Source organism: Triticum aestivum, chromosome 6D, assembly GCF_018294505.1.
Source record: "Triticum aestivum cultivar Chinese Spring chromosome 6D, IWGSC CS RefSeq v2.1, whole genome shotgun sequence".
Classification (NCBI taxonomy): Eukaryota; Viridiplantae; Streptophyta; class Magnoliopsida; order Poales; family Poaceae; genus Triticum; species Triticum aestivum.
Window position 1 is genome coordinate 161,602,819 of NC_057811.1, and position 12,064 is coordinate 161,614,882.

The following is a 12,064-nucleotide window of genomic DNA, read 5'->3' on the forward strand; positions in this document are numbered from 1 at the left end:
ATGGAACAACGGGATATCTGTGCTGAAATTTAAATTTATTCAGGGTTCGTTTGGCCTTTTTATACATTAATTGAGTTTCCTAGGAATTTAATGTCCATAATTCAAATCTAAACTACAAATACATGCTCCAGTGCACCAAAATGGCTAGAAAAATCATACATGTGTCCTTGGGTGCATGTCTAGGTCCCATGCAAGGAATGGGAATGAATTACAACCGTCGTCCTGGCTCGTCATTAAACATTGGGAATCTCGGTTTTTAAATCCTTGTAGATCTAAAACTCACCAGAAAATCATGAAAATGGCATGGTGTCACAACATGGCACATATATGTCATGGTAAAAAAATTTGTCCAATTTGGGCCAAGCTTTATTACAAACCTCTTACAAACCGGAGCCTCTCGCAAGAACCCTCGTGGTTTCGATAGGGAAACGTGTCCCCCTTGTGGGCGAAACGATAATTGCTCCCTCTTCTCGCCTTGTATTTTCTTCTACAGGCAACATGGAACAGCGGGAGACTCGTGCTGAACTTTGAAATTATTCATGGTTCATTTGGCCTTTTTATACATTAATTGAGTTTTCTAGGCATTTAATGTCCACAATTCAAATCTAAACTACAAATACATGCCCCAGTGCACCAAAATGGCTAGAAAAATCATACATGTCTCCTTGGGTGCATGTCTAGGTCCCATGCAAGGAATCAGAATGAATTCAACTGTCTCGTCGTCCGGGCTCAGCCTTGAACATTGGGAATCTCGGTTTATAAATCCCCGTAAATCCAAAACTCACCAGAAAATCATGAAACTTGGCATGGTGTCACGACATGGCACATATATGTCATGGTAAAAAAATTGTCCAATTTGGGCCAAGCTTTATTACAAGCCTCTTACAAACCGGAGCTTGTCGCAACCCTCATGCTTCTGGTAGGGAAACGTGCCCCCCTTGGGCGAAACGATAATCGCTGCCTCTTCTCGACTTGTATTTTGTTTTCTACAGGCAACATAGAATAACAGGAGTTTCATGCTGGAATTTGAAATTATTCAGGGTTCATTTGGCCATTTTATATATTAACTGAGTTTTATATGCATTTAATGTTCATAATTCAAATTTGAACTACAAGCACATGCTCCAGTGCACCAAAATGGATTGAAAATCGTAAATGCGTCCTTGGGCACATGTTTACGTCTCATTGTAGGAACCGGAACGAATTACAAACGTCTCGTCACCCTTCAACATTGAGATTCTTGGTTTCTAAATCCCAGTAAATCCAAAACTCACTCAAAAACCATGAAACTTGGCATGGTTTCATGACATGGCATATATATGTCGTGGTAAAAAAATCGTCCAGTTTGAGACAAGGCGCACACGTTAATAGCCAACGAAGTCCTTTTGGAACAAATAGCTGACACCTTAATATCACAAACGGTTGTATTTTTCAAACCGTGTGTGTTCCTACCACCATTTAAGTGCGGCCACACGTCCCTCTTTTTATTGGAGAGTACTACCTCGGTCCTGGTTCATTGGACCTCTTTGTCTTTTGTGCCAAAATTTAACCATAATCGGTGGCATGCGTGCAGCTGTTTGATTAGACGGGACTAGCGCGAGAAGTCCGCCATGTAGGCTCGACGAGACGCGTGCGAGCAGTCCGCCACGCAGCCTCGACGGGACGCGTGCGACCTGTCCACCTTGCAGGCTAGACGGGATACGTGCGAGCAGTCAGCCGCGCATGCTCACCGGAAAGCGAGCTCTTTGACCTCGCCATCCACCAACGCCCGCCTTGCTCACAACTTCTCCATTAATGGCGGCCGAGCCACTGTTTAACATGCGGTTAATTAAAGCACCTAGACGGAGGGTGTTTGCTTGTGATCTCATGGCCCCGCTCAACGTTATCCTTTGCTTTGTTCGTGTTTTCAACTCGGATTCCGAATAATTTAAAATGCCACATGCGGCAACAGAAAATACGACGACAAAATAAAATGGCAATGGATAATACGATGACAAATTTACAATGGCCTGGATAATATTTGTTCTACATATTCCGGATAATTTAAAGTGCGACATGTGACAACGTCAGGAAGACACGAGGGCAAGAGAAGAACGAAATCGCAAACAACGATCTGGATCGCTACTGTCTCTACTCCTCGATGGATCGCCGGGCGATGAGATCCACCAACTCCTTCAATTCCTCACGGCTTTGCTTGACAGCAACCACGAATTCCTCCACCTCCAGCTTGCGCTCTATGCGGAGCTTCCTTAAGTTACCCATAAGTTCCTCCACGACCGCTTTTAGCGTCTTCCCCGAGGCACTGCTCTACTCATGCAGCTTCTTCCAGCAGGCGGCCTCCTCCTCCTTCTCGGCGAGTGCCTTGATGAGCTTTGCATTGTCACCCATGAGTTGCTCGACAAGGCCCGTCGCCTTCTCAACCGAGGCATCCTAATCTCGAGCAGCTTCATCAAGCCATCGACCAGCTCCTGCTGCTTAATTAGGCCAGCGAGAATGTTGTCGTCACTGGCCAAGGACTTCAGCACCGCCAGCTTGTCGTGATCGTCGACGTGGCGAGTGCGCCTGTGAGAGCCCTCGCCTGCCGGTGAGAGCTCATTCGAGGGCTCAGCGGCGCGCCAGGACATCGCTGTTGTGGCTGCCGCGTATTGGCGGGACCTCTCTATAGCTTCCGTGGCCTTGGTCTTTGCTCCCTGGTTATATGTCGACCCAAAACTCCTCCTACCGGTCATGGCGGAACGACTTGACAGGAAAGATCTGTTTTGTGGGTGATGAGCTGAGGAATTGTGAAGTAATTTTCGAGTGGGTACTTTTTATAGCTCAGTGCTAAGTGGGGACACATTTAGGTTTGATCGGTGTGAACAGATTTGCAATTACTTATTGCGTGGTAATCTGGAATGTGACGAGAAAGAAGGTCAAAATTTATTGATTGTTCTGGGATCGAACTCATCGAAGCCTGAAACGGTTCCAGGATGGCGTACATGGGACCGCGTTCTTGGATGTGTACGTGTCTGCCCACTATCACACACGGTCTAGATATCACCATTGTGTCCAATGGATTGGCCGTCGCGCCTCCCACGCGGTGCCAGAAGGTTGACCATAATTGCAATATGCAGGTGTGGTTGCTCGCCGTTGAGGCGGCCGCGGCGCGCTCTGCTCGTGCCCCCCCCCCCCGTGCGCTCTGCTCGTTGTTGAGGCGGCCGCGGCGTGCTCTGCTCGCGTCTGTCTGCTTATTTTGCTCGCCATTGAGGCGGCCCCGGCGCGCTCCGCTCTGGCGTCCCTGCGCGCGCTGTGCTCGCCGTTGAGGCAAATTTACAATGGCAATGGTTAATAATTGTCTTACATATTCAGAATAATTTAAAATGCCACATGCGGCAACGCCCAAAACACACACGAGCTACATATGCTTAGTGACTTAAAATGTCAATATGCGACATTTGCATACAATTATAATAAAATATAGGCTAAGAGACTGAACTGGCGGCCTTCCGACGACGGTCTTCTCAGACTCCATGATCAGCGTAGCACCCTTGCGGCCGTTCATTCCGAGTGTCCCGACCCGCAGCCACAGTACCCGTCTCCACCTACGGAGCTACTCGCGTTGGGAGGCTCTTGGGGCACTGTTGGGCCTCTTCCAGTAGAGCTTGACAACGTGCAATCGTGCGCATGACACGCCCGCGGAACCGCTCCATGTCCATGTCTCTAGCCTGGTAGCAAATTCCGTCCATCACCTGCATCCTCACGATACCATGTTGGTGATGTTCTACTTCGTCAGGGACCTCAACTCCGCCAAGGATGCGCTCGAGCCTAGCCACCACATCATTAGGATCGAGGTTGACACGGCCGCCGCCGGCAATGATGAAGCCGCATGCTGGCCGTGTCATAACCGAATCACAGAGGTCCTTTGCCCATTCCTGGTGGGGCATCAGGATCTCAATGAGCACCGGTGATGCCGGCTCTTCGGGTGGGTCGTCGATCATGCCGCCTAGCAGCTCTGGATCTTTTGCACGATGGATGGCAAACTGCTCATCACACTTCCTCTGCAATATGTCCATTGTGCCCCCAAGGAACGACATGGCTATATCGCTGTCGATGGGCCATGGCGCCTGCACCGGCCGATGAAGCTCTTGCTCCCAGATCTGCTCGGCTCGTTCTCCTCGTTGAAGATGTAACGCACGAAGGGGTCGACGTCAAAGCTTTGTTCGTTGTCTGGCATGCCTGGAATAACTAATGCTAGACGAGTGTGGACTAGATCTACGCACAGTGTCGCTACGGTGTGTTGCCACCTGGGTCATATGGAGCAAGCCACTAGCTGGTGGCGGGAAACCAATGAGGAAAGAGGCGGGAAGCATTGACATGGATTGCGGGACACGTGTGTAACGTCATTAATTTCTACACTGGGCGTCTGTCTTGGTATAGGTACTACCTCCTTCGTGGTTTATTGTCCCCCTTCGTATTTTGTAGTACCATCATTTGACCTTAGATTTAACGAAGAGTACATTAATGCATGTCATCGAAAATGATATTGTTGGACGGCTATTCCCTGCTATGTTCAACTGCTATATGCAATAATTACGCATGTGCTTGCTCGCCGTTTAGGCGTCACGACGCGCTCTGCTCGCGACCCTCCGCGTGATCTGCTCGTCGTTTAGGCGTCGAGGAGACCTCGGGTCGCGTCCCTCTGCGCACTCTACTCGTCGTTTAGGCGCCAAGGCACGCTCGGGTTGCGTCCCTCCGCGCGCTCTCTGCCAGCGGTTGGGGCCAGCAACCGTATGCTGTGTCAAGTGTTATCACACACGTGTTAACATAAGGAAATATATGTGCAACTTACTAATCATCGCACTCGAGCACTCGCACACGCAACATGTGCAATACTCCTAGCCATCGCAAGCAACTAGTTTGCATTTTCAAAGTTTTTTCTACACACAGAATCACATACGAATTAACTGTAGTAACCGTCTGTGTTATATTTTCTCATCGCAAACAGTTCATTCGAGTGGGCTATTTGCCGCATATGACACTCATCTTGTTTACACGAATCGTTTGTGTTCTTTTGGCTCATCCCAAACAGTTCATCTATGTGAGCTGTATGCCGCATATCACACACATCTTGTTAAGTTGAACCGTTTCTGTTGTGTTCCCTAATCGAAAATAGTTCGTCCGAGTGAACCGTATGCCATATATCGCACACACCTTTATTTGGCTAACCATTTCCGTTGCATTCCCTAATAGCAAATAGTTCATCCGAGCGAAATGTATGCCGTAAACCCCACACACCTTCATATAGCAGCCTGTTTCTGTTGTTCTGCCTCATCACAAACAGTTCTTGTGGATTAACCGTATGTCACGCATCACACATGCAACTGTAATATGAACCGTGTTTGATGTATCTGCCATCGCAAACGTTTTGCATCCTTTTTGACGGTTTTTTACATCACCGTTTGCGATTAATGCATCGCACACAGTTTCGTCGAAGGGTCTCTGACTGTAGTGTCGCGTTAGCAGCATCCTGCAGTAGTGCTTGTAGGGGAGCATATCATGTTACATGTTCCTTCAAAGCTTTAATGTACTACATACTATAGTCTCATTTGAAGCTTTGATGTATGTTGTCATCACTTACCAAAAATGGGGGGGGGATTGAAAGCACACTTGCAACCTTGGTGGTTTTGGTAATTAATGTCAACATACATATTGCTGGACTAATAATTTTACCTAAATATTTCAGATAAGTTGAATAGTGGAATGGCAAGGACATGATGATGTGTACCCCTTCAAAATGCGAAGGACATGGATTGACAAAAGCTCAAGACTCTACATTTTTGGTTGAGTGATCCAAGATCACATTAAGTCCATAGGAAAGCCAATACTATTAGAAGCGGATGAGGTTTTGATGATGATCTGGTTGCTCAAGTGCTTAGTGATATTGGTCCAAAACCCTCAGCCACTTTCTCTATCCAAAATTGTCCAAAACCCTAAAAGCCAACTCAGTCCCACCGAAACCTATCTATCTGGACCCACCGAGTTCATCTGGACATCGCCACAACCAAACCCTGGATGCACCGATATGGATCCCGGTCCCACCAAGATGGCCTTGCCAACTCTCTGTCATCTGTTGCAATTTTTTTGGTCTAACTGAGTTTTGCAACCGGTGCCACCGAGATGGCTTACCAACTTTCTGTTGCCTTATTGCTTCACTTCGGTCTTACCGAGATGATGCAATCGGTGCCACCGAAACGAGGTTTGCCCTACCATTGCACATCAGTTGCTCCGAGTTGTTTTCCATTAGGTCCCATCGAGACCTCCAACGTTCACATCTTCTACGCAGGTCGGTCTTACCGAGAATTCCAATCGGTGCCACCGAGTTTGGTCAAAAGTGTGTAACCTTTGGATTTCGTGTGGAGGCTATTTATACCCTCCACCCCCTCTTTTACTCAGTAAGAGAGCCATCAGAATGAAGCTACACTTCCAAGTTCCAACATTCATTTTTTGAGAGAGAACCACCTGCTCATGTGTTGAGATCAAGAGATTCCAGTCCAACCATTTGAACCTTGATTTCTAGTCTTCCCCAAGTTGCTTTCCACTCAAATCCTTCTTCCAGCATAGCCAAATCTGTGAGAGAGAGTTGAGTGTTGGGGAGACTATCATTTGAAGCACAATACCAATGAGTTCATCATATACACACCATCTATTACCTTTTAGAGAGTGGTGTCTCCTGCATGGGTTAGTTGTCGCTTGGGAGCCTCCGACATAATGTGAAGTTGAACCAAGAAGTTTGTAAGGGCAAGGAGATCGCCTACTTCGTGAAGATCTACCCGAGTGAGGTTAGTCCTTCGTGGACGCAAGCCATGGTGGAATAAACAAGGTTGCTTCTTCGTGGACCCTTCATGGGTGGAGCCCTTTGTGGACTCGCGCAACCGTTACGCTCCGTGGGTCGAAGTCTCCGTCAAAGTGGACGTACGATAGCACCACCTATCGGAACCACGCCAAAACTCTCCGTGTCTCCATTGCGTTTGCACTCTCCAACTCCCATCCCATTTACTTTCTTACACTTGCATGCTTTACTCATTCCGCTGCTCATACTCTTGGTATGTTTGTGTAAATTGCCTCTCATGTGCCTTAACTTGTGTTAAACTCAACTTGAACTTGGAGAAAATTAAAAACTTCAACTTTCACCTATGTAGGGTCTAATCACCCCCCTCTAGACCTCTCTTGTCGATCCTACAACACTATTTATTCTAGGGTTGTGACACAAACGAAAAGCACAACAAGTTTACCAAAGGATAAAACATATAAGGTATATCAAGGATGACGAAAAATGGAGGCATACGTACTCCCCCAAGGTTGCCTTTTGTCCAAGGCTTGGAAATCTCACTGTCTTGGACCATCGGGTAGTAGAACAGTGGAGGTGGTTGATACGCTGCCTGCTGAGCCGCTTGTTGGTCTAGTTCCTCCTCCTCGTAATACTCTGTCACAGCCGTGTTATTCACGTTCCATCTTCTCTGGTTTGGACATGAAAGAAAAATGTGCAAGGAAGTGGCACGATCCGAGAGCAATTGCCCCCGTTAGTAACAAAAGTATATCCATAAGGTCCTCTCACATCTTCAAATTTTTAAGTAGTGATGATTTTTCAATGCGAGGGCATCCAAATATTTAGAACACGGTGCTTCATAATTATTTGTGATGTCAAGGGCACTCAACCGCACACAAAGTGGCAATAACACCACAACAAACATTATAACTTCTGCTATCCGAAAGAGAATGCACAAATAACTCGTAAATTATCCCTGGCGCTAAACCAAAGATAAACGTTGCACGTCAGAATACGAAGATCACGCATGTTGATAGCGAGGTGGCATTTAGGTTGCACGTAAGAATATAGTAGGGGTCCTATGTGGCCGTTCATGGTAAATGAGATGGTGGAGACCGGAGAGTCCTGATGTGTGAGCTTTAAGAATGAATCATTTGTTACAATGTTTGCAATGATGAGAAAGATACAAGGCATAGAGGATCATCCTGTCTCATCACATGACGTCAAGATGTCAAATAGCCCGAGACGCTATTCAAATGCCTATTAAAGACAAATCCTATCACGTCACAAAGATAGGAGAGTCAAATTTAACTTTGGCATTTAGAGGGCTAATTCGGATGATTTTCGTGCCAAAAACACGGTACTATGCATCACATAGTGCTTAACCTTTTTTTTTGAGGGGTACATATATTGCTTAAGCAAGGAAACAAATCTTCAAAGAAATAAAAGGGAAGTTTATAAAAAGAGGGAAGAAAAGAAAAGGCCCAAAAGCAGCCCATAGAGGCATTGACACAGCCGTTTGAAACGAAAGAGAAAAGTCGGAAGAAGAAAAAGAAAAGGCGAAACCTCCCGCGAGACCGAGAAGAAAAAGCCGGCAGGGCGGGCTGGTGGTGGTGGTGGGAGGCGCGCGCGGGTGGGGTGGGCGTCGTGGGCGGTGGCAGCACAAACAAGCAAACCTTCCAATTTACTCCTCCCCACCTTCCCATCCTCCTCCTCCTCCTTCCCCCCTTCCCCAAATCTCAAAATTCCCGATTCCCGTTCCGACCCTCCTGCGCCGTACCAAAGCTCACGAGCACACGCCACGTGATTCCGATCCTGCTAGAGGAATCCCGAGGCTCGGCTTTGCCGGCATGCGGCGGGGCGGCGGCGCTGCGACGGCCGTTGCGGCTGCGGCGGAGGCGGAGCGGGACGCGGGAGCACGGTTCCGCGGCGTGCGGAAGCGTCCGTGGGGCCGGTACGCGGCGGAGATCCGCGACCCGGCCAAGAAGGCGCGGGTATGGCTCGGCACCTTCGACTCCGCCGAGGACGCCGCCCGCGCCTACGACGCCGCCGCGCGCATGCTGCGCGGGCCCAAGGCCAAGACCAACTTCCCCCTCTCCCTTCCCCATCACCACCAACTACAGGCCAGCTACTCGCCCTACCCCGTCGCCGCCGCCGCCGCTGTCCCGACGTCGGTCGCCGCGGCGGCGGCCAGGCCAGCCTGCAGCAGCCTGAGCTCCACCGTCGAGTCCTTCGGCGGCCCGCGGGCGCGGCCGGTGCTCCCACCGCGGCCTCCGCCGCCGCCGATCCTCGACGGTGACTGCCATAGCGACTGCGGGTCCTCGGCCTCGGTGGTGGACGACGATTGCGCGGACGCCGCCGCCTCGCCGTCCTGCGGTCTCCTGCTCCCGTTCGACCTCAACCTGCCCCCGGAGTTTGGCGGCGTTGCATGTAACGACGACGACGAGCTGAAGCTGACGGCGCTGCGGCTCTGAAGTCAGAACCACCGGCTGGTGGTTAGAGAAAAAGGATAAGGAGAAAAATATTTGGTTCTTCCCTTCTCTCCATAGCCAGCACGATCCACCTCCACGCTGTTGTTGCTGTTGCTGTTTACATGATCTGATGATGATTAATATGGCCTGATCTACCAATCGGCCTGCTTGTTGCCGCTGGTAGCGGTGATTATTGCCGACTACCGCCGGCAGCTCGCTGTGGTTGTTGTAATATAGCAACGTTTTACTTGCTTCCTCTTGTGAGGAAGTAGACACCTAAAGTAACTTATTTTCTTTTTAGCCACATGTGTTACTGTTACTCATTTAGGCTCATTTGTTTCGAATTGAGAACAATGGAAAACAAAGTTTTGTTTATGAGAATGGTACTGGGTGCTTAAATGCTAGAAAATTCGAGCTAAAGGTTGTTGTGTTAGAGGGATGACCTTGATCTTAATTTCAACCCTGGTACAACCTTCTACCTGAATACCCCCATTATTCTTCGAGTACTGTAAATAGACTAACCTTACCATGGTTCTCATAATGCTTATGTTGCTAACATGTGATTTCTTCTGACATGTAGTTTTGGTTCTTAAATCAAGTCTCACACTGATGTAGATGTCTGTCAGAAAAAGAGAAGTTTACTTTGGCTGCTCAAGATGATGGGATGTTTGTCCTATTCTAATTCATATAAAGTAAGTTCACAAACTAATTTGTTGTGGACACCTTCAGCTATGATTAATGCCTTTGGCATAATTTATGCCGAATCATTAGCTTGTATAATTGGGCATACTCATGAGCTGAAATCAACAGACAACACAACTGATCATGATGACACAAGATGCTAACAAGATTAGTTCTGATAATTAGCAAAGTTATGCTAACAGCAAACTATGATGGAGTAACATGAAAGTAAAAGGATTTTGAATATACTCTTGTATCAGTAGATTTTTCGTTTCTGTTTGATGTATGCTAACGAGATTATATTTGATTGCTTTACTGGTTGTGAGGCCTACCCACAAACCTCACATTTCTTGGCAGTTGCATATTGCTGGCGCAGCAATGGTGATCCACCTGATCCTATTACGTATATCTTGTTACATTCATGTGAGCAATATCTACGTAGGGCATTATCTGTAATTAAAAGATAGAAGGAACTTTTATTAGTTTATTAAGCCTACCCACAAACCTCACATTTCTTGCAACTTGCATATGGCTGGCGCAGCAATGGTGATCCACTGATCCTATTATGTAGTATATCTTTGTTACATTCATGTGATCAAACATCTATCTACTCAGGGCTTCATTTATAATTAGAGAATAAAAGGAACTTTTATTAGCTTAATATAATAATCACATTGTCTTTGTTGTACAGTGATTTATTTGTATGTGGTGACAGAGTTCCACATGAATGGTAATTTGACTACCGTATTACATGCATAGCACTCTTTGTGATATTACCATTAGGATAAGTTGATTTTGTTATGGAAGGCATCTGGAACCCCACGTTCTTCTGGATATTCCAGTTTCCTATTTTTTGCATCCATCAGGACAAATTGGATGACCATTCAGATGGTAAATTTATGATAGCAGGTGCATAGGGTTTGCCTATGAATATATGCTTGGATACATACAAGAATGCACTGCATCCTTTCCCTTAGTAAACGTGTTGATGTTTTAGTTGACGTGGAATTTTTTCCGGGTGTCATCTAGAAAACATGCTCTGCAAATTTTTATCGTAACATATCTGATTATGCAAGCGGTTGATTTTTATTCACAAGTAATTTTCATGCTATTCTCCTAGCAGCAGTGACGGACCATGGTGCGCCACAGTCAAGCAATGTTGCTCAGTTGCTAAGTATGTGCTTCTGGTCTTTTTCCAGTCATATACTTTCTACAGTTGATGCTTATAAGGTGGATTGAAATTCCTTATTGTGCTATTAGTTTGGCAAATTCTATGGTATCATGAAATTTATATTATTACGTGTCGTCATGCAATTTGACCTTGTCGCATGTCGCACCACGTCTTTAAAGTACTGTAATGGTCATGCAATTCCGATATAGGAGTAATAACCATATAATGTTGCGCATATCGGAAGCTTAGGGGTTCCAACGACAAAATCTTTACAGTGCACTTTGTTATTCCTTTCTTCATGTTTGGTACATTCAGCAATGGGATACTTACCTAACCAACCTCAACTATTGGAGAAAGGTGATGTTTTGAAGCTTAACAGTGCCAGCAACAGCTTTGTGAATTACTCTTAACTAAGTAACAGTGCCAGCAACAAAGCAGTGGACATCCGTTACATCTTCGAGTGATCTGTGCCTGGACAGCAGGGTTTGGAGCCAACTAAGGTACATGTGGGATGTTGCCAATTTGTGAGTGCTTCTTTTCTAGCTGTCAACAATTGCACAAAGGCTATTTATTTTTAGTTGTGAACACGGTACTCTAATATGCTAATGCTGCTGAGCGATGTTTAATTCTCTAAAAATGGGGTGTTGTTAGGAATATAGTATCTGGAGATATCGTTGGATTGACTTGCTTATTTGCTATGCTGTTAGTACTTGGCAGCCCAATCCTCTGTTAGCCGGACTCCCTCGTTATACTTTAGGACATCAGGGTGCATCCTAATATCACCGACATTCTAGCAGACACACTGCTAGTTACAATGGTAGCCAGAACTATTTTTTTACTGCCAGATTCAAGTTCACTTATAACCAATTCTACGAGGACGGCGAAAACCTTCGTACAATCAATTTCCTAACTTGCAGTGCTCTTCCTTGAACCATC

At 46.6% G+C, this 12,064-nt stretch overlaps 1 protein-coding gene across 1 annotated transcript; it reads left to right on the top strand.

Moving 5' to 3' along the window:
- The first annotated feature begins 8,415 nt into the window (after window positions 1-8,415).
- LOC123144292 (ethylene-responsive transcription factor 3) lies at window positions 8,416-9,760 on the top strand. The gene has a single exon (XM_044563375.1). It carries the CDS (start codon window positions 8,656-8,658, stop codon window positions 9,277-9,279), a length of 624 nt encoding a protein of 207 aa, XP_044419310.1. The 5' UTR covers window positions 8,416-8,655; the 3' UTR covers window positions 9,280-9,760.
- The last annotated feature ends 2,304 nt before the right edge of the window (window positions 9,761-12,064 follow it).

Bases quoted from the DNA above. Each gene is read 5' to 3' on its own strand.
- LOC123144292 (XM_044563375.1), top strand. From the start codon at position 8,656: ATGCGGCGGGGCGGCGGCGCTGCGACGGCCGTTGCGGCTGCGGCGGAG.